This window comes from Vigna umbellata, chromosome 1, assembly GCF_029865625.1.
Source record: "Vigna umbellata cultivar VRB3 chromosome 1, Vumbellata_1.0, whole genome shotgun sequence".
Lineage (NCBI taxonomy): Eukaryota > Viridiplantae > Streptophyta > Magnoliopsida > Fabales > Fabaceae > Vigna > Vigna umbellata.
In genome coordinates, this window is record NC_142165.1 from 22918145 (window position 1) to 22942018 (window position 23874).

At 35.4% G+C, this 23874-nt stretch overlaps 1 protein-coding gene and 1 long non-coding RNA gene across 3 annotated transcripts; both read right to left on the reverse strand.

Moving 5' to 3' along the window:
- Positions 1 to 14242: 14242 nt before the first annotated feature.
- Positions 14243 to 16716, reverse strand: LOC124831358 (FCS-Like Zinc finger 10-like). The gene is made up of 3 exons (XM_088100819.1): positions 16564 to 16716; positions 14931 to 16037; positions 14243 to 14836 (listed from the first exon to the last, which is right to left on the reverse strand). Exons 2-3 carry the CDS (start codon positions 16019 to 16021, stop codon positions 14725 to 14727), a joined length of 1203 nt encoding a protein of 400 aa, XP_087956945.1. The 5' UTR covers positions 16022 to 16037; positions 16564 to 16716; the 3' UTR covers positions 14243 to 14724.
- A 4024-nt stretch (positions 16717 to 20740) lies between these two features.
- Positions 20741 to 23550, reverse strand: LOC148204947 (uncharacterized). Of its 2 annotated transcripts, XR_015784971.1 has the most exons (3): positions 23280 to 23550; positions 22872 to 23137; positions 20741 to 21042 (listed from the first exon to the last, which is right to left on the reverse strand). It is a non-coding gene; the product is annotated as an uncharacterized LOC148204947 (long non-coding RNA). The 2 variants fall into 2 exon arrangements; XR_015784970.1 differs by having other exon boundaries at positions 22872 to 23550.
- Positions 23551 to 23874: the final 324 nt, after the last annotated feature.

The window sequence follows — 23874 nt, forward strand, 5'->3', positions numbered from 1 at the left end:
AGAATGCTGTTCTGATGCAGCAAAACGCGACTAATTCACAAAATCTCGAAGCTGCTCGCGCTAATTCTGAAATGACTCAGAGGCAGCTGATGGAGATTCTTGCAGCTACTAGGGGTACGCTAGGAGCATCTGCTTCAAACACTACTCATCAGGCTGAGTGGAGTTTGGAGAACTTTTTGCAGCATCGTCCTGCAAAGTTTGATGGGAAGTGCCTTCCTGACGGAGCTGATCAGTGGATAAGGGACATGGAGCAGATCTACAATGCCAAGCGATGCCCAGAAGACAACAGGTTAGCGTATACTGAGTATCTGCTGACTGGGGAGGCAAGTCACTGGTGGACAAGCGTTAAGATGATACTAACAGAAGCTGAAAGCCTTATTTCCTGGGAAGTGTTCAAGGAAAAATTTTATGAGGAGTATTTCCCGGACAGTGTCCGTTTCGGCAAAGAAGTGGAGTTTCTCCAGTTGGTGCAGGGCAATATGTCTGTTTCTGAGTACACCAACAGGTTCAAGCACCTGGTCCGTTTCAATACCATGGCTACCAGTGAAGTGTGGCAGTGCAGGAAGTTTGAGAATGGGCTGAGAAGTGATCTGAAGGTACTGATATCCAGCCTCTGCATTAAGTCTTTTCCTGCCATGATTGAGAGAGCAAAAGTGTTAGAGAAAAATGTGGCTGAAGCAGAACGACTGAAGAAACAACAACAACCAACTAGAGGGCCGATCATATCCAGGCCGAATCTGAATCGAAACAGGTTGCCGTATGCTCGCCCAGCACAACCATCTAATTCTCAGGCTATGGTTGTTGGCGGACAGTCTGGACAGCACGGATCAGTCAAGTGTTTCCAATGCGGAGGACCACACTACCGGTCGTCTTGCCCTCAGTTATTGGGAGTGAAGTCCTGCACTCGTTGTGGAAGAAATGGTCATATAGAACGTGAGTGTAGAATGGGCAGACGAGCGGCAATGAGGCCGCCAAATGCCGGGAGGATGCAACAGGATCGGGGTGGACGAGCACAAGCCGTTGGTCGAGTGTATGCGATCACGGGCGCGGAAGCTGCCAGCTCAGGTACGCTCATCACCAGTACTTGTTTGCTGTTTGGAATGCCTGTTTGTGTATTGTATGATTCGGGGGCAACGCACTCCTTCATTTCGAAGGCGTGTGTTGAGAAATTGGGATTAGCCGAACGCGAGATGCAGTTCGACTTGGTAGTATCAACCCCAGCGGCTGGTGAGGTTAGGACGTCTATTGTATGTGTTAAGTGTCCTATAGAGGTTGAGGGGCGAAATTACAAAGTGAATCTCATTTGTCTACCCTTGAAAGATTTAGAAGTAATCTTAGGAATGGATTGGCTGGCTGCCAATCGCATTCTCATAGATTGTGGTGCAAAGGAATTGGTGTTCCCGGATGAATATGAAGTAGAGCCATTTCTGACGCTCGGACAGTTAAAAGAAGACATCGTGGATGGTGCCAGTTGTTTTCTGATCATGACGCATTCAGACGAACGAATTGAAGACTTGAATCATGAGCGACCGTCTAGTAAATCGAATGGAGGACGATCAGTCGTGGATGAATTCCCTGATGTATTTCCTGATGAAGTGCTTGGATTACCTCCTCCACGCGAGGTGGAATTCACTATCGACCTTGTGTCGAATGCTGGACCTATCTCTATTGCACCCTATCGGATGTCGCCAGCAGAGTTAGCTGAACTCAAGAAGCAGATTGAAGAGTTGATGGATAAGCAGTTTATCAGACCAAGCGCATCTCCTTGGGGAGCACCAGTACTCTTAGTGAAGAAGAAGGATGGCAGTTCTCGTCTCTGCATAGATTACAGGCAATTAAACAAGCTGACTATTAAGAACAAGTATCCGTTGCCTCGGATAGACGACCTACTGGATCAACTACATGGCGCGACCATATTCTCAAAGATTGATTTACGGTCGGGATACCATCAGATTCGGGTAAAGGAAGAAGACATCCAGAAGACGGCCTTCCGATCTCGTTATGGACACTACGAGTATGTAGTGATGCCATTCGGTGTGACAAACGCCCCAGCAATATTTATGGACTACATGAATCGTATCTTCAGACCGTATCTAGACAAGTTCGTGGTCGTCTTCATTGATGACATTCTTGTTTACTCCAAAAGCTATGAAGAGCATGAGGATCACTTGAGGATCGTTCTAGGCGTGCTAAGAGAAAAGGAGTTATATGCCAAATTCTCTAAATGTGAATTCTGGATGAAGAAAGTGCCATTCTTGGGACATGTGGTTTCAGCTGAAGGAATCTCAGTAGATCCGGCTAAAGTAAGAGCAGTACTGGAATGGGAGAGTCCACGCTCAGTTACCGAGGTTCGTAGTTTTGTGGGACTCGCGGGATACTATAGACGGTTCATTGAAGGATTTTCCAAAATAGTAGCTCCGCTTACTCAGCTGACCAGAAAGGATCAACCGTTCGCTTGGACCGATCGGTGTGAAGGAAGTTTCCAGGAATTGAAGAATAAGTTAACAAGCGCCCCGGTACTGGTCATACCTAACACGGCTAAACCCTTCGTGGTATATTGTGACGCGTCTCATCAGGGTTTGGGCTGTGTACTCATGCAAGAAAAGAGGGTGGTTGCGTATGCTTCTCAACAACTGAAGGTTCACGAGAAGAACTACCCAACTCACGACCTGGAATTAGCAGCGGTCGTCTTTGCTTTGAAGATTTGGAGGCACTACTTGTATGGATCAACTTTCCAAGTGTTCAGTGATCATAAGAGTCTCAAGTACCTTTTTGATCAAAAGGAGTTGAATATGAGACAGAGACGTTGGCTGGAGTTCTTGAAGGACTATGACTTTGAACTACTTTACCATCCGGGAAAAGCAAATGTTGTAGCAGACGCTTTAAGCAGAAAGGTAGTTCACGTCTCCTCCATGATGGTCCGAGAGTTAAGTTTGGTAGAGAGCTTTAGAGATCTAAGGTTACAGTTCGACTTGGAACCGAATGTTATTAAATGCTGTACTCTTAGAATCTCCAGTGACGTATTTGACCGGATCAGAATGAAGCAGCGAGAAGACGAAGAGTTGGTGAAGATCTTGAACGCACTCGGTACAGATCAGGCCAAGGAGTTCAACACGGGAACAGACGGTTGTCTACGATACATGGGTAGGACGTGCATTCCGAATGATGGTGAGTTGAAAAGGATGATTCTTGAGGAAGGACACCACAGTCGTCTTAGCATACACCCTGGTATGACTAAGATGTATCAGGACCTCAGGAAGTCGTTCTGGTGGCCGGGAATGAAGAGTGATGTCGCACGTTTTGTGGCATCATGCTTAACGTGTCAACGAGCCAAGGCTGAACATCAAAGGCCAGGCGGTCTACTTCAGCAGTTAGAGATTCCGGAATGGAAGTGGGACGGCATTGCGATGGACTTCGTGACCCACTTACCTCGAACTGTCAGGAATCATGATTCCGTGTGGGTAATTGTGGATCGACTAACGAAGAGTGCTCATTTCCTAGCAGTCAATCTGAAGATGTCCATGACGAACCTGGCTAAGCTTTACATCAAGGAAATTGTTCGTCTACATGGAGTTCCGTCTAGCATTGTTTCAGACCGAGACACGAGATTTACTTCTCGGTTCTGGCGATCATTACAAAGTGAGCTCGGTAGCAAACTCCATATGAGTTCGGCTTATCATCCTCAAACGGACGGTCAGTCCGAGAGGACCATCCAGACGCTTGAAGACTTATTGAGGACGTGTGTTCTAGATCACATGGGCGTTTGGGATGAAGTCTTACCTTTGGTAGAGTTCACCTACAACAATAGTTTCCAAGCCAGCATAGGAATGGCTCCCTTTGAAGCTCTGTACGGTAGGAAATGCCAAACGCCATTGTGTTGGTTTCAGGAAGGGGAAAAAGTGTTAACAGGACCAGAGCTCATTCAGCAGACGACTGAGAAGGTGAAGTTGATTCAAGAAAGGCTGAAGACGTCCAGGAGTCGACAGAAATCCTACGCTGACAAGAGGAGAAGACCCTTGGAGTTCGATGCAGGAGATCATGTTTTCCTTAGACTGCATCCGACCACGGGAGTTGGGAGAGCCATTCGACCCAAGAAGTTGTCTCCCAAATTCATCGGACCTTATCAGATCTTGAGGAAGATCGGGCCAGTTGCGTACGAGTTATCTTTGCCGCCTCAGTTATCAAACTTGCATCCAGTCTTCCACGTTTCTCAACTTCGGAAGTACGTATCCGACCCTTCTCACATATTAGAGTTAGAAGATATTCGTCTTCGTCAAGATCGTACATTGGAGATGCAGCCGGTACGCATTGAAGATAGCAACACCAAATACTACAAGAGGAAAGCAGTCAGATTGGTGAAGGTCGTCTGGGATGAAAAGACGGGTGACTCTACATGGGAAGTGGAAGATGCCATGAAGGATTTGTATCCCCATCTGTTTGAGAGTACGTCTTAATTTTCGAGGACGAAAATTTTTGTAGTTGGGGGGAATGTCAGGCCTCAAAAAAAAAAAAAAAAAAAAAAAAAAAAAAAAAAAAGATAACGGGGAGGAAGGAACGTGCGCTGCCACAAAGGGACAGCGAACGTTGCTTCCCCCTTTGAAAACAAAACCAAAAGCAAACAAGAAAAGGAAAGAGAAGAAGAGGGGAAGAGGGAAGAGTTTGGGAAGTTAAAAAGGGAAGCTATGGGTCTGCTGGGAGGGGAAAGGATTGCTGCCAAATTTTTGTGAGAGAGGAGAAGTTCTTGCTGAAAGTTCTGGGAAAGAGGAGAAGTGGAGAACTTTTGAAGTTTTGGAGGAGATAGACTCAAAGAATTCACAAAGGAAGTCTTCAAGAGGTAAGGAGTGCTAGAATTTTCGTTTTGATTAGTTAATCTCACTGTTTTTGTAGAAATCCAAAAGCTTTAAAGTTAAAAATGGAGGTTTTTCTGGTTTTCTGGAAAACCTATGATTCTGCAGAATCTGCAGAATCGCGTTCGTCCAATTTGGTTTCAAATTGGACGTTCGTCCAAAACTAGACGAATTGAACGTTCGTCCACTTCGATTTGAACGCTCGTTTTTCCTTAGCCTGACGAGCGTTCGCTTATGCGTTGCTCATGCGTTCATCCATTGTAGCTTGGTTTGGACGAGCGTTGACGAGCGGGGGATTTATAGTGGAAAGGTGTAATTGTGTGCGTCTGCGAACGTTCGTCATTTCCGGGTAAGGGAAACTTATTTAATTTAACTGGTTTGATGTATGCTATTTGCACGTTCGTTATTTTACTGCATGAAAGTAATGCGTGATGTATGAATGGTATGAACGTTCGTTATTTGGCTGTATGGGTATGATGTATTATGTTTACTCTGACTAGTATGCATGAACGTTCGTTGATGTGGTGAAATGAAATAAATGAATGTTTGATGATATGGATTTGATGAGGACTGTGAAATATACCATGACATGAATGAATGAAACTATGAAACTGTATGATGAGAAATGAACTGGAACATAACTGGATTTGAAAATGATCTTCCCATGAGTATGTACGTTCGTACTGAACGGTCATTGACCGTTCGGTTTTTCTTAGTAATATGGTTGAAATCTCAATTCTCCCATTTGAATGAAAATCTTGTTGAGAACGAGCGTCCTTTTGTAAAAATGATGTGCTTGAGCGTTCGGCCAAGCACTGTTTGTATTTGAGTGTCCTTTGATAAATTTCTACCCTTTTCATTTCCACAATTTGATACGTTCGTTACTGAGACGGTCACTGACCGTTCGGTTTTCTTGGCAAACATAATGAAAAATAGGATTCTGTCATCCGGGTAGAATCCTGGTCGAGGACGAACGTCCTCATACTAAAATGCTTTGCTCTTAGCGTTCGGCAAAGCACTGTTACTTCAAGTTACTTAACGTTCGGTCTCACTCCTGACGTTCGTACTGGGAAGCGTTCGATATCACACTGAACGTACGCTCTTATTGACGCTCGGTCTTATACTGAGCGTTCACTATAAATGAGGCTCGGTCTTACACTGAGCCCTCGCTCTAAATTGTGTTCGGTCTATACCGAGCGTTCGTCCTAATTGCCCCAATTTGAAACGAGCGTTCGTCATAAAATGGGGCTCAGTCTTATACTGAGCGCTCGCTCTGAATGGTGTTCGATTTTATTGAAATAGCGTACGTCCAACTTCAGATTTGCCATGTTCGGTCATTTATTTAAAATTCACGAGCGTCAGTTCATTAACTGATTCTCAAGGTAATAACGTTCGTCCAATGAACAGTATAATATGTATTCCCGTACGTCATTGAAATTCTGTCGTTCGTACTTTGATTCGAACGAGTGTCGTTTTGGGTCTCGCTGACAGCGTTCGTCCTCGGCCTTATTGGGGACAGAACGTTCGTTTTTTTTAGTCTACAAAGAAATGATGAAAATAAATATGAAATTATAAAGGTTGAGAATATATGATATGAAAGCAAATTGTGACTTTTGAACGAGCGTTCCAGTTAGGGACGACTCATTGATGAATAGTAATTTTGGAAAGTATACGAGATGAAATGAAAATATGATTATTGAACGAGCGTTCCAGGTAGGAATGACTCAGATAAATGTTGAAATTCGTAAAGTATGACTGTGGGAAGTTAATGCTGGCTGTTCAATCCTGATATTCCGTGAGTGATCGTCCTCAAGTAGAGGCGCACGTCATGCGTGGGAATGGCAGGAGGTCGTCGTCCTTAGAGGTACTTTGGACGGACGTACTAACCTCGGGTGGCAGCTGATGAGAATGCCAGTTACCACACCACCCGGGTGCACGAACGCCTGTAACTACGCAGAATTCATACAGTCCGGACAGTCAGTCGTGTCGAGTTTTATTTTGTGCATGCGTTATAATGTCTTGATGTGTGATAATTATGAAATGAATTGTATGACTGATGCATGAGTTAAATTAAGTAAGCTTACCCTTTCGTTTCCTTGTGTTGTCTATTGTCCTTGTACGTCCGTCTTGTCAATGCAATGATCATCCGTGTGGATGTGAGCAGAGGGAGACGAGCGTTTGGAAGAGGCGCTGAATGAAGAGAACCTGGTTGATGTCGAAGTGAAGACCGAGCAGTGAGGCGCTCGGCCAGTTATGTAGCCTGTATTAGAATGGTCGTTCGACCATCTTGCCTTGTTATTTTATTCTGATAGACCGTTCAGTATTTGTGCAGTGTAAACCGTTCGGTCAAGTTTCGCGTACGTTCGGCTTTTTCATTTGTAACTCTGAAGACGTGCGGCTTTGCGCGTCTGTTTTGTTATTATTGTAAGACTGTACTCAAGGACATTCGTCCTTGAGCGTTGTTTTGTTTTTAGTTGGAAAACTGTATCGAAATATTATTAAATGTGATATTCTGATTTTATGGTTTATGCTGTATTTTTGGGATGTCACACCATTTCTCTTCATAAACTTTAACATTTTCATCAATAGGTCCATATTCTCACAATCAGAGTCATCATCTTCTTTGGAGTTTTTCCTTTTAAAGACCTTGTATTTAAAAACAATATTCCTTTTTCTTCCTTGATCCTCTTCTTCATTCAACATTCCATGTTTAAGCTCGTGCTCCTAAAATACAGGAAAACACTAGAGGGGGTAAATAGTGTTTTTAAAACTCTTTCACAAAGTAGTGTCTAATGGATTATAAAAAGATAGATGATTTAACAAAGATGTTTAGACGCTAGTTTTTATGAAGGGCATATAAAGGAAAACATTTTTAAGAAGAAAAGAAATAAATCACGAATTTTATACTAGTTCACTTAACCTGAGCTACATCTAGTTCTTTCTCAAGAACTCTTAAGGGGTTTCACTAATCTTCAAGAAGATTATGCAAGTTTTACCTCTTCAAGTTTACAATACGTATTCTCACCACTCTTGGTTCACCTAGTAAACATGACTAGTCCAAACCACTCCTAGTATACAAGTTTTCTAACTACTTCTGGTTTCAATCCTAGACAACTGTCTAAACTGTTTAACTCAAATAAGCTAAACACCAAGTATTTTATTTCTCTTCGGAATGTGCAACGCAATCAGTCTTATGTGCAAAGACAACTTGATAAATATCAAAGAGAAGATAAAAGCAATATAATGAAATATGAGATTTTGTTATGTTTCTTTCTCTTGAAAATATAGCTTTAGAAAATATATTAATAGAGTAACAACAAGCTTGTATCGACATTCAAAGGTTGTCTATATTATCCTTTCTTTTCTTCTCTTCAAGTTTTTGTCTATTTATTTTCTTGAGAGATGACTGTTAGACTGAGAGGATGACTTTATGTATAACTAATAGCCTTTTTAGGTGAGAAGTCCAACTCAAGTTTACTTTGCAGAGGTATAGTGTTTTGTCATAGCTTTTAGCAAAACGTAGTTTGTACGATGTGTTAGAGCAAAAGTCTTCAAGGGAAACATTCCAAAAATGTTCTTCGTATCTCTCAACGTCTTTTTCTTGGATGTAGTGATTCTGATAAAGTCTTTGTACTTTTGTGATCTGCACAAATATCAAGAATAAGGTATATAAACATCAAAACACTTTATCGTACATGCTTTTAATATTTTGAGCGTTGATAAACATTAAGATGTATAACATGTTCAAAACATTTTATAATATGTCAATTTATTAATAAATGCATCATTTAGTTAAAGTGTTCAACATATATGATCATCAAATGGTGACAAACATTAGATGCTTTATCAAAAGTTGTTTAAGATATGTAGCGCTGAGCAAGCTTTTGAACGATAAATTTTGTAAACCACTTGCTTGAATAACACTATTTGAGTAAAACATATTTGAAGCTTCAGTGTTAACATTAAGATAGATGCTTTTGTCCATAAAACGCTTGCTTGTAAGACGTTGTCCATTTAGATGTTTAGACATTGTTTGTAAAACATTGTTTGTTACACATATCGTCTATTAGATGATTATTTAATAAAGACGCTTTCTATCACTGGACGATGTTTATAAAACTTTATTCATCAAACACTATGGTCTAGAAAACGTTATTATAAGCTAGAACAGATGCTACGAAGGATGGTCTTTTGGTGATAATGGTGCGGAAATGGTGGACAAAGGGGTGTGAAATGTTAAAGCAATGGTTGAAAAGGGAAGAAGACTCACAACCTAGGGTGGTGTTATGGTGGTAGTGTGGTGTTTGAAGGCTCGAAGAGATGTTTGGCCAACTCTAAGAGGAAGGTGACTAAAAGGGTCTCAAGGTTGCTCTAGTCTTGATCTTAAAATGAGTAGTATGGCAAAAAATGGGTAGCATAACATTACTCAACATCAAAGATGATTACAAGGGAGGAGACACCTATATATATAAGAAAGAGTGTCTCCTAAAAATCCTAAAAGCATGATCTCTCACCCTTGCACTCATTGGCCAAAAATGAGGCCTTCTAAGGAGTTGACAAGTGTCTACAAATCCTCTCCAATGAGGGGAGGACATGTGGCCACTCGCAAAGCATAATCTTCTTCATTCCTAGAGTGTCATATGGCTACTTACTAAAGTTAATTCCTCTCCAATGAAAGCATGACACATGACATATACTTTCCACAAGCCTTAAACAATCCTACCTACTTGGCTGAAATACATGGCCTAAAGAAACCTATACTACTTGACCGAATACATGGCCTAAATAAACCTAAATTACTTTTTAACCTCCATGGTGACCTATGAGAAAGAGCTTGTTTCACCTTGCATAGATGACTCTAGCTTCTTCTTCAAAGTGCTTGGGTTATAGGGATATTCCATCACAAAAGGTTTTGCTTTCTACAAGTCATTTATAGTTATAGTAGGTAGAAATAAACCATTTAACACTGCATCTCAAACACCTCTATCACCAAACTCTAAAAAAATTTCATCTTAACTTTTTAGAAAGGATAATTTGTTCATAATAAGACTTATTAACATACTAAATTACAAGTCTTTCAATATCCTTTTACATTTTTGAGTTCTTAAACTTTCTTTTATCATCATCAAAATATCATAATCTTTCAGTATCTTCTCTTTTGCCAACAATCTTTCTTTTTTTTATGATGATCAAAATATGTTTTAAAACTTTTTGTAATATCCTGCAAATACACAACTAAACAATAGAAAAACATAAAATGGTCCTAAAGATATTTCATAGAAAAATTACATGCTTTAATCTTTTTCTGCCTCTTTTTTATCATAATTAAAAAAAAATTCTCTTTTGCCAACACCAAGTAGACTCCAGGAGGGAAAAGTGAGTCAAAACGGACAAACATAAAAACATTGTCTTTCCTAAACAAAGTTTTCCTTATATCACTTTCACACATCTTATTTCTAACTAAGATAATGAAACTCGTTCCAAAAATTCACAGTTTTTAACAAAAGAAAAACTTTTAGAATTTAAAAATCAAATTCATAGAACAAATATTGTACACAATCATCACTCTTCCGAGCAGCCTCCTCGACAAAGTGAAACACATCGCTCTTCTAAGCAACCTCACTACAAAAAAATTAATATTATGTGGAGGTTTTTATTCGAATTTGTAGGGGGTTTTACCCTTTGCAAATTAATTTTTGAGGGTTTTTTAAACCTCTGCAGTTAGAGTCGTCACAACCTTTTTGCAGAGGTATATGATGACCTATGGTATCAAATTTATATTGCGAAGTTTCTTTTTTAAAGGATTTTAATTTCTTTTATTAGTGACTATTATTTTGTGGAGGTTTGAAGCTTCCTTTATTTATAATTATCCACGTACATTCATAATTTCTTAATTTAATGAAATATGCTTTTTATAATAAGAAATAAATAAAATATATAAAATTGTAAAGTACACAAAAATTAATCAGAATTAATTTTATTGATGATTTGAGATAAATTACATTGAGAATTACTAAGCATAAAAAAAATACATAATGTTAAATTGAAAACATGGACTAATGTTGTTGATCTAAACAAAGTTACTAGAAAGTTGATGATGATATCGAATGTCCTCCATGTTGTTTCCCTCTTTCAAAACATGGATTCAAATTATTTTAATGAGAGAGCTCTCGGTCAAACCTTCACATGTAGATCAAAGAGATCTGTGTAATCTGATTCCAACATTTTCACTTCTCTATTTAGATAATGTAGCAAATATTGTTTTCTAACTCTACCATTGATGAACATAATGTCTCAAACTAATCTTATCATGTTATCGCTCAGTACATGTGTTATAAGAAGACAAAGAACTTTGGTAGGAAATTTATTTTGAAACCAGAAAGAAACTGAAGGTTCCTTCTTTTTTTATGGAACCACTCTAGAAGACTTTTTCCTGGTATGAAACTATTATTAATTATAATTTATCAAGAATTCATTAAATGAGCTACATATATTATCAAATCAAATTCAGTAAAGACATGACAAAAACTTATTTAACAGCATGCTTGAACCCGTAGAAGTCAAGGATGTATAGTTTATTGGAGAACCTCTCTAATTTCCTTAAGATGCTTGCAATCATTCACAGCGAGAGAGAATAGGCTGTGAAATTCTTTGATGCATTCAGGAAGAAATGTGACATTACTTTCCCTTAGCCTTAAATGACTCACTTGAGCTAATTGCTTAAAACTTGCTGGGAAAAAAATCATCATTCAAGTTGCAAGATAAAACCTAAAACTCATCTATCTTCAGAGATACTATTGAACCCACTTTTTCTTCACCTCTTCTGATGTTTACCCATTGCCACCTCTTGCCTTTATAAACCCTAAAATCAGACAGTTGAGGTATTAAGATATTGCTCCTTAATTGAACAAAATCATAGTTCATCTCTAATTCTTGGAGTCCAATAAGATTATGAAAAGAAATTGGTAAGAAACGAAAAGAAATTTATGCATTAAATATATTATAGATTTAAAACAAAAATAAATAGATAAATCTACACTTAATTGATGAAATTAGTATTTTAACTTTAGTAGCATTATTATTTAAATTAATATAATAAAATGAATATTTTAATGAAATTATACAAAAATATTTAGATTTATTTTATTAAATAAAATGGTTGAAATATATGAAAAAATTACACTTAATTTGGGGTGAGATTTGTTTACTCAAGATTTTGTCTTGATAAGAGATGTGAGTTATAAGTGATAATATCTTATTTATTAAAATGCAAGTAATCAACTATAAATCTTATCTTACATTTATCTTAATTATCTTTTCAATTTGGTTTAATGTCTCGGTAGGTCCCTATAATTTTGTTGAACAGACAAAATCTTGAGTAAACAAATCTCTTACGTGGCATTGTTTACAGATATTATAATGTCTCCGTTTAATTGTTTCTTACGTGGCATGAACAGTGTTTTCAGTAATGACACGTGGCATGATTTCCATCTGACACGTAAGAAACAATTAAACGGCCGTTTGTCCAATTTGACGGCAGACCCCTAATTGTTACAATTTTACAAAAATGGGGACCCAATTGAGACGCCGAAAAGAAAAGGGACCTATTTGAGATTCACGCCGAAAATAGGGACCTACCGAGACATTAAACCTTTCAATTTTTATTGAAGGATTTCGAAGCTTATAAAAGGAGATAGATTCTAGAGGGAATGCTCTCCCAACTCTTTTATTCGTCTTTATATTCACACATACTATAATTCTTCTCAACTCTTACCTATTTTGAAAGTTAGAAAAAACCTTTTAAATATGGATTTCCTTCGATATTTATCAATAACTTGACGTGTATAAACTCGACTTCTTAAGAATATTATTCTTTCCACCTCGATAAATCACACTTTTTTTTCGCAAAAAGAATTATTCATTTAGAAATTAGTTTATTTAAGAAAATGTTTAGGAAAAAGTTATATGATTTAATTGTAAAAGTTTAATTATAAACGGGAGATAAATATAAATGTTATAATATTTGTTAACAATTATTAAAATTAGTTTTTAATTTCAATCGTTATTATTAAAGCATGGGAATTTTTTATTTTCAAATAAATAAAACATATTAGAATCTCTTTTTTGACGTAGAAAAATTGCCCTGACATTTTCTACATATTCTTTTGAAGCATATATAATAATTAAATATTCTATAATTAAAAAAAATTGAAAAACACCGCGCCGAAAAGAAGAGCAATTAAAACTAACAAAAGTTGTATATCCCTAACAATAAATGGCCTAGGCGTTTATTAATTGAAGAAAATGGTTTTATTCAATTAATGAAGAAAATGGGTTTTCTTTTATTTTTAATCTTACTTTCTATATTTTTTGTTCGTTTGTTCACGTTATTCGTACTTCATATTATACTATATACAATTTATGCCTTTTAGATTTCATTCCATATTTTAAATAAATTTCCCTTTTAGATTCAATAAGCTGAAAGAAATTAGTTGATTATCCTTATTTTTCATGTTTTATTCATCTAAATGATGAGACTAATTTTGTTCCAAAAGAAAACTATAACCCTCTATTATGACAATAAAGCTGGCTTTATTAAAAAAAATTGTATAATTAGTACGTATTTTTCCAACACTGAATTATAATTTAAAAATATATTAATAACTTTTCCAAAAATGAGAGAAACATTAAAAAGAACAAATATTTTACTGATGGATAAAATATAATAGAAATGTTGAGAATGCATTGGACCTCAGAACAGTGATGTTTAGGTCCTTTCAGAATACAGTTGCATCTAAGGTACCACTACAGTATAGTACTTAATGTTCAAGGAAAATGGTGCTACATCAAAATAATATGTTCACACCCAAATATATTATTTTACATATATTTTCAGTTTTTTAAATTTAAATTATATTTATTTCAGTCTTCTAAATTTAAAATTACTGATATTTAGTTTAGTAATGGGAAAAACTGGTTTAGTTTCTATATTCCTATCTGTGTAAAAAAATTAGTAGACAGAGATACAATATTACTTTGCGGACAAGAAATAAATTCAAATGTTAATTTGTCACCATTTAACTGAATTTGTATTCTAAACTTACAAAATCAAAGGATAAACAAAAGTCCATAATCAAATATTGCAACTGACATTTATTTATCAATATCCCAACATAAAATAATTTGAGAAACAATACAAAAATATGAATAATAAAGTCTTAACTAGACTCAGTAGAACAATATCAAGTATAAAATATTCAAAATCCCAGGACAAGAAACAGTATTCTTGACTAGAGGATCCCATGCTTAGAAGTTACAACTCATTTAAATGAAATCATGGTCAAGACTGGTACATTAAAGATGTTGCTTCTGTCAGAATCAGTAAAGACAGCATAAAAGACCAAATCAATAATTTTATGATTATCAACCCAAAACAAAGAAAGTAGTTTCATATGAGCTACAATAGTTGTAGTCTTCAAGTTCAAAAACTTATTTGGACTGTCATACACTGATCTTTTACATAATACATATATCTCAACAACTTCAACAAGGATTAAGCCAAGAAAAATGGGCTTATTTCCTTGATTTTTTTTTTTTGTATGGAAAATTATGCTAGAAAACTATCATATAATGTCATACCATATATCTATGTAGTTATAAATGAAAACCAAATCTAGTAGTTGTGGAGAGGCTTGATCCACCAAGACCATCAAGCTGAAAAACTAATAGCAATCACAATGATGTACAAAACAATCATCCATGGCTGGCAATTGATGCAAACAGAAACAGCTCTTTTAGAACAGATGATTGAGTGCATTGGACTCATGGGAAAGCCTCTATGTAGCTGTTGGGATCTTTGTTTCAAAAAAGTTCACCCTCAAATTCTCACTTCTGGAGAATTTTCAGGTGATGAATCAGATTTTTCTAGCTCCTCATCAAGCATGATCTCTACTTCCCGGCAGCTCAAACTGCAAAATGCTTTTTCACCTCTGCACGATATCAAAGGAAGTCAATATTAAAGTCATTCTGTCCATCAGAAGAACTTCAATTCAAAACACAAGAGTTGCAATAGTGTTAATCTACCTATAGATGTAAATGTCTTTTCCCTCTTCCAACTTCTTGTTACAATGGTGACAGAAACTTAAGAAGTCTTCAGATGGAAAATAGTTTGGAATATGCATGCTGTTAACACTGAAAAGAGATGATCCCTTTCCATCCTCTCCATTCTTGTTATGTTTTCCAACATCAGTTGCATGAGTTTCCAAAATGCAGTCGCAGAAAATATGTGTTGTTTTAGGATTAGGACCATGAGATATGACACAGGTGTAATCCTCAGAGAGTTCAATCTCACTGGCCGATAGAGACTTAAAAAATTCCTTAGAAGATACTGCAGCCACAGGGTTTGAATTTAAGTCAGCCGGTAGCAAAACTTGTGTGTTATCATGGCTTCCTCCAATAAAATGAGGAGGAGAGCACTTGTGTTTCAAAGCAAGATTCTCAGGGTCAGAATCAAAGTTGGGACCAGTTAAACCAGACAGATTCCTAATAGGACTGCAAGAGTCCAATGAAACAGACACAGTGTTCTCAAAGGACTCATGTTGTGGTGGGGTCTCTCCAATCTCAAAAAGAATAGTGGACTCACCCTTTGGGAAAATATAACCATTTTGAGTACAATGGATCTTGCAAAAATCTTTGGGTAAAGACTTAGATGCCTGAGCATAATCCATATCCATATAGGGTTTACAATTTGGGGCTTTAGTAAACATTTGGGGACTCAAACCAGTCTTCTTGCTCTCCGATGCTTGGAGAATTTTTCTAGAAAACTTGGAACATTCTTCCAAAGAATCTATAATACTTAGACCTACTTTGGCACAGTCCCAGCTCCTTTGTTGTCCCTCATTGGACAATGAACTTAGGGTTCTGAAGGGATTACTTAAATTTGAAAAGAATGAAACATCTAGTGGGGAAGTGGGGCTCTTAACTGAATCAGAATCCAACAAGCCTTTAGGACCCATTCCCACAAACAGAAGAGGGGCATTGAAAATTGAGTTGCTTTTGACATTGCTCCCCAAAGCATGAGACTGAGAATATGATTCAAAATTGGCTTCAGAAATTACCATCTTGCCAGCTTTGTGTTGATCTTTCAGGATTGACCCGTTTCTCTTCCTCAGCATTATCTCAAAACACCAACTGAAAACAATACAGATTTGTTCACATAAATAGCAGAACACAGATTGGAAAAAAAAAATCAACACACAACAATCAGAGATAGTTTGATTTTAACCTATATAACCTAACACCCATTTTCATACTAGAAAACATTTATAATTTGATTGCATGTCTGATAGATGAAACCCAAAGGCAAAGTTTAGCAATCACAGAAAATAAAAATAACATTCACTTCAATGCTTCAGTCCCAAATGCAAAAGGTGAAAATACAAAAGAAGGAAACTTTTTAGGGAGACTCCAAACCCTTCTTATTGGCATTCATCTCAGAAAGAGAGTGATAGAAAAAAAAAAGTAAAAACCATTAAAACATTAAACACAGAAGAACCCCACATGGTACGACAAACATTAAACCTCAAGCAAAACAAACAAACCAGTGCAACCAAGAACAACAATAAGAAGGGGGATCAACTGATGAAGAACCCAGAAAATTAAAACATTAAAAATAGTAAAGAGAAGGAAGAAATGAGCAATGGAAGAAGAAAGGCACCTTAGTTTTCTCTCTTATGGTCTAGAACCTTCAGGGAGATAATGGTGCAGAGAGAAGAAGTTCAAATGCAGTAATAAAATGAAAAAATGTGTGTGAAACTTGTGCAGTGCAGAAGACAGTACTGTGTATATCTGTAATATCACACACTCTTTCTCTCTCTTTGCGCGTTACTTTGTGTGCCGTGTCACACACAAAATTGCTACTTTCACTTCGATTGTGACAAATGTTTAACCATTTTGGTGCCACGTAACCCCAAAAGCACACCCTTCTTACATTTAAGATACAAAAAAAAGCAAAAAGTACTACTCTATGTTCTTAATTGGGCACCAAGTTTAATACTACTTTCCTATCCCATTTTTAGATGCCAATCCATTTTCTGTAACTTACATTGGAAGTTCCACTTAATTAATTGATTGAATAATTAATAAATTGCCATTAGCAATTGATTGACAAAATACTACTACTACTATATAATATAACTTATTTAGTAAAATAAATTTATCTTTTAACTATTTCGACTATATATTATTTTAAAAATGAATAGTAGTAAAAACATCTCCTTTTCTATTGAAACGCTTTACTTGAAAATCGGTTGAATGTAATAATAATATAAAATAAGTAAATATATATATTAAAGAATATTCTGGCAAAATACATAATTCTATAAATATATATAGTATATAAAACTAATTTTTAAATGTGTTAATTATTTTTATTTTAAATGAATAAATTTAACTGTTATATAATATTATTTTCAAGTATTATTAATTTTTAAAATTATTGAAATTTGATTTATAGTTAAAACCAAAAAAAGGTATCTTAAAATACATAAGTGATTAAAAATTATATAGTTGGAAAAAAAAACAATTAATTATGAGAAAATTATGATATATATATATATATATATATATATATATATATAAAGGCAATAAATAAAAATGTTAAAATACCTCTAGTTTTGAAGATGAATATTTCTTGTTTAAATTGGATATTTAATTCATAAATGTTTCTTTTTTTAGTGATATGTCAAGGTTTATAATAATTTACATTTAAAAATATAGTTATGAAATTTTCATTTGTTATAATAAAAGAGGGACGTATATGTAATTAATAATTAGATAGAAAATAAGTATGTAAATAAATAATAAAATATAATGAACAAAAGAGAGTATTTACTAAAAAATAATCTAACACTTTGGAAAAGAAAAAAACATATAACTATGAACAATGACTTTATTACACCTCCAGAAAAGGATTAAGAAAGAGTTGAAATTTATAAACAAATTTACTTCATTATTACTACAATCATAACAGTTATTAATATGGTTGAGATGTTTAGTTATACACGAAACCAGTGGTTGAAGGAACAAAACTACCTAACCATAGTTAACTGCTTTACCAAGGAATAACCAAGGGTTCAACTTTTGTTTTCGTGTCTTTAAGGTGTTCTGTCTATGTTGTCGTTTTCTGTGACCCAGCTTTTTATGATTTTGTACTCACACATACAAGGAACATAGACCATCCACGTGTATGTTCCAAAATAGATCACCAACATCAACGACTCACACATCAAGATTCTTCTACAATGAAAGTATTTTGTTTTTTTCCAAGTAAAAAAAAATTACTCATTTAGTTATTACATTTAACAATGAAAAATAGTTATAAATGAAAAATAATACTGGATGGTCTCATATATTTTGAATTTTTTTTCCTTTTTTATTTCCTTTGTCTACGAATTTAAAACAAATAAATGCACCTGATTAATATAAAATTTTTGGATATTAGGTTTAAAATATTCTAATTTTGCAAGAAATCTCTAAAATATTCTCAGTTAGTGATATTTGTAAAAATATTATTCATATCCAAATTGATATGATATAAAATCTTCTCATTATTCATATATTATTATACAATATCTTTACTGATTTTAACATTAAATAATCTTCTATAAATAGATTTTTCATTTGTTTCCCTTGAGAACTGGAAATTCTTTTGTTCAAAAACAACCATTTAACTATTGAAAGTCTCATATTTTATTTTATAATACTTCGGCCAAATTCGGTAAAAACAAATATATAAAGTGAAATAAGTAATTTAAAAAAAATAAAGAATAAATTTGTTGAAAGAAAGAATAACCTTTGTTTTATCTTTATTGCGTGGTAGGGCATAGCATTGCGGTTAACCGACCACGATTTGTTCAATGTAGTTATGTTTTTGATGTTGGCTTTTGGGGGTGAGTTGTGCACGTGTTGTTAAATGAGTGGCTTGTGTTTTGAGACTTCAGAGACTCACTTTGGTTTGTTTTATCTCTCTTTTTCTTTTTACTTTCGTGTTCGTCAATTAGTCAACAAAAGTTTCTCAACACTTACTTTAGTACTTTTCAAATTTCATTATTTTTTTGGTTTAATCCTTTACTACATCCCTATTTATGTATGAATTTCTCAATTGGGTCCTCGTTTTTTAAAGTGTATCAAAATGGTCCCTAATTTTGAAAATTGAGAGCAATTGAGTCCTTTCCGTTAAGTTGGCTGGACGGCGTTAAAAAAATTGATGAGTGGATGTTGAGATGACGAACGAGCGCTCGTCCACCAGCGAACGAACGTTCGTCCAGCAGCGAACGAACGCTCGTCCACCAGAGAACGAACGCTCGTCGACCTCTTACTGCTGGACAACCGTTCGTTCCACACTGGACGACCGTTCGTTCGGTGGTCGACGAGCGTTCGTTCGCTGATGGACGAGCGTTCGTTCGCTGGTGGACGAGCGCTCGTTCGTCATCTCAGCATCCACTCATCAATTTTTTTAACGCCGTCCAGCCAACTTAACGGAAAGGACTCAATTGCTCTCAATTTTCAAAATTAGGGACCATTTTGATACACTTTAAAAAACGAGGACCCAATTGAGAAATTCATACATAAATAGGGATGTAGTAAAGGATTAAACCTATTTTTTTCGACTTCTTTACTCATCTGCTGGTTTCAATGTTTCTGTTAAAAGGAAAAGCATTAAATTCTCCTCACATACTCTTAATTAATTACAGAAATTAATTACTACAGTCTTTCTTAAAGAATTTATTAATGAGCTTGTCTTAAACTTATATATTCTTCTAAAATTACTCCTAACTAACAATAATGAAAGATATTTATTAATGAGACATATTTTTATTTTAAAAATATTCTTTAATTATTTAAATAATTTTCATCACTGTCTTTTTTTTTATATTTTATTGATTATATACGTGAAATTCAAACTTTTTGAATACTTAAGGATGACCCCAAGTATCATTGTGAGGATAGAATATTTGATGATATTGTTATTAATACGTTTTTAGAAAAAAAATATAAATGTAAATATAGTTTAGATTTTCCTAACTAGAATATAAGAATAAATCTAATCAAATGGTACAAAATATTCAAAGAGAAATACTTTGTGAGGAAAAATACAAATAAAAAATTTTGACACTAGAATAAAAGTATAAAAACATAATTCTAATTTTAGAAGCATTTAAAATTACATAAATAATATAATAAAATAATATGTAGTTGTTCTTAGAATTAGCTGCATCTGTAAACTAATCGGGGAGTTCAAGATTTTGGAAGAGTTGGATGGAGACGTACATGAGAGAGGTGTGGTTACTTATAAAGAAGGTAATCAAGTACTTGAATATTAGTTGAATGTTGTAAATAATTTAGTAATTGTAGAGTGGTGGTTGGTAATTAAAATTGAAATTATACTTAAAATCATGAAGGGTTTGTATATTCATAAATCATGGGATCATAACACGCATTATAGATTTTACTTTTTATACTATATATCACTAAACACACTTCCATGAAAATAAAATTAATACTTAATCAAACTTACGTTTACAAAATTCATCACTTTCTCATTACTTCATTAAACTTAATTCATCTGATATAAATTATTCAAATTAAAACAAAAACTAAAAAAAAGATCATCATTAGTTTTATCTCCTTCACTAAACACATTAATAAGAATATTATCCTCCTCTAAAAGTAGGATAACGAAAACATCATCTCAATTTGAACTTTTAACCAAATGTTAATCCTTTCCAGTAATCATAAACAGTCTTTGCATTAAAACAGAAATAAAAACCTACTGGCTAATATTTACAGTAGCTGCTCCAAAATAAAACAGCAATTTACAGTACAACTTAAAATGTTCAGAATTCATCTAATTTACTAAAACCAGTACTGATTTACATGTCTGCATAATTATATACAGTATACCAAAATACAGTACAGCACTTTACAGTGTTCATAAACTAATCAAAATATAAAACAGTTCTGGATAAAACGCGTCTGCAGTACTGTACACAGAACTGTTAAAATACAGTACAGAAAATAACTAACAGCTACTATGGATCTAATCTCTACTGCTCCGATTTAACTTCCACTTCTACCAAGTTGGCATCCTCCAAATTTTCTTCTTCCAGCATTGTTTCAAGGGATGCACCACCATCTGCTCACATCCACAACGGATGATCATTGCATTTGACAAGACGGAAGTACATGGACAATAGACAACACAATGGAAAACGCAAGGGTAAGCTTATAATATTTAATTTATACAATTAACACATACGTTCACATATCAATTCAAACGTGCAGCACATAAATTATCAATTCGCAATCATAAAATAAATATAAAAGACAGACTGTCCGGACTGTATGAACCATGTAGTTACAAGCGTCCTTGCACCCGAGTGATGTAGTAACTGGATAACATTAAACAGCTGCCACTCGAGGTTAGTCCCTCGCCCATATCTAAGCGATGAACGAAGAACCTCCTGCCATTCCCACGCATGACTACCCCCTTCTACGTGAAGATGAGTATCACGGAATATCAGGACGGACAGCGAGTCCTAACTTATCCAGGTTCATACTTTACCATTCAATATTTCACATTCAACACATCAGAGACGTTCCTCCTTGGAACACTCTTTAATATCCACTTCCAATAATTTCTTCAAAATATATCATTCGTTCATAATAACCAGTTCTCTTTATTCCCTTTCTCATTCTGTGTTTCATTCCCTTAACATTTTACAACATTCATTCTTTGATCAAATAAAACGAAAGTATTACAGTACTTTTGACCACGCGTTTCTGAATAAAAGAAACGAACCGTGTACTCACTTAATACGTTTCAATACTTAATAATTTGAAAATACTGATCTTTTAAAGAGGTGGATGATACTTAGAAAGATTTTGAGTGTACAGAGTTCAGGTAGAATCCAAAGGATAAAACCAGTAAGAAAATGTTTAGATAAACAACCAATATAATTGAATTTCAGAAAAACAGCACTGCCAGTCAAAGAACGAACGTTCAGAATTTCAATTTGGACGAACATCAATTACGTTCGCTCAGAACTCAATAATAAGGACGAGCGTTCAGTTAGAAACCGAACCCTGCTGTGGACGAACGCTAGGTCAATGACCAAGCACGAATCAGCACTAACGCTGGTTATAACCCAAGCGCTTTATAGGACGAGCGTTTCGGTATAGGACCGAACGCCAACTTTGGACGAACGTTCAGTATAAGGACGAACGCTCTCTAGAACTAACGTTCGACATAAGGTCGAACAACAATAAGGACGAACGCTCGACATGAGGCCGAACGTCATTGAGGACGAACGCTCGACTTAAGACCGAACGTCACTTATTTATAAAGTTTTAAATATTGATCTATACTGAGCATAACGAACGCTCATTCACTCAATTGGGGGACGCTCGTTCTCGAGCAGAATTCATTCCAAATGAATGAATTCCAATCTAAGTCATGTTAACCAAAAACCGGACGGTCTAAGACCGTACAGTGACGAACGACCTTTTAGCAACAGAGAATGATCAGAAAATTTAGATTTTTCACACTTAGCAGAATTTTTTCCAGATTTCCATTTTCCAACTTTATACTTCCATTTCAGGTTTAATTCCCTTCAAACATCATCATCATGCAGATTTCAACATTTAAAATCATTCCAACCACACAATAGCCATTCTCCATTCATCCATAATCAACTCAACATGCATTTAAATCAAATTCAACATCAAATATAATTCATACAAGCCGTATCAGTTCATGACAGATTCATCCAAACCAGAATGCATATCAGATATCAGTGATCATTTCTAACAACTCAACTTCATATTTTTCACACATGCAAAACAAACCAGAAATCATATTCCATATCAGTAAACGTTTCTAAATACTCAAACATCATGCTTTCCATATATGCATCTCAGATCATAAATCAAACAGTATAAATTAAACATATAAACTTCCCTTACCTGTTACTGCAGTGAAATTCCAATTGTTTAAGGTTTATCTTGATCACTCACAGTTCTCTACCCAAATGAATTCACTCCACGACTTTCACTAAATCTAAAATACCAAAATAACATAAAGATCAAACCTATAACTCATTCATGCAACCAGAATTTTGATTAGCATGAACTCAATGGACAATTATGCAGAATGAGAACTTACCAGTTCAGTTCTCAATTCTGTTCGAATCAAGTTGATGTTCACGGTGCAGTGACAGTGTTTACAGTATCTGAAACAGAATTTGAGGAGATGATGAATGAGTAATTTTAGAGGGAAGATGAGAGTTCTCAGAAACTCAGATTTTTATCCTTGCATGCAACTGATACAGTGTTCCTAGAAATTTTAAGATTAGATTGTGGTTTGGAGCTTACCAGTTACAGAATCAAAAGAGGTTCGGATCAAAATGGAGCTTGCTGGCCCGTGAATGTTCCTATGGTTTCAGAAAACGGATTGGAGTTGAAGGAAGTGAGTAATGGCAGAAGGAAGATGAAGGTTCGTAGAGAAAAGTTTGGAGAAGATGAAAGGTGTGATCCTTGAGGAAGACGAAGTGTGAGTGTGAGTGAAAGAGTTTTCTCAAAACTCAGAAGTTTGAGTGGATTCCACATCAAACAAGAGAGCGTTTCACAGTCTGCCACTTGCACACCAAACCCTGCTTGGAATTCTCTCCCGTGACACTTGGCGTGTGTGCATGCACAGATTGGTGCGTTTTTAATGCACTGAGTGTGTCATTTAATTTTTAATTGGGTAGTGTTGTGGTGTTGCATCTTTGTATTAATTTTTAATTGGGAAATTAATTTTAATAATAATTGTATTAATTTTTAATTGGATGAAATGTGTCATATTCTTTTAATAGCTTATTCCAAAAGAAACTAAGAGAAACGAAGTCATTGTCAAATGTGAAGGTTTTAGGATTTTCATATATGTGTGTAATATCCAGCAAAGTACATCTATATCTCGAGACAAGGT

What these genes read in the sequence shown, in the direction of transcription:
- LOC124831358 (XM_088100819.1), bottom strand. Translation starts at nt 16,021, where the DNA reads ATGCTGAGGAAGAGAAACGGGTCAATCCTGAAAGATCAACACAAAGCT. An exon ending in AAAGACATTTACATCTATAG is followed by an intron (nt 14,837 to 14,930) that starts GTAGATTAACAC and finishes GATATCGTGCAG; the next exon opens with AGGTGAAAAAGCATTTTGCA.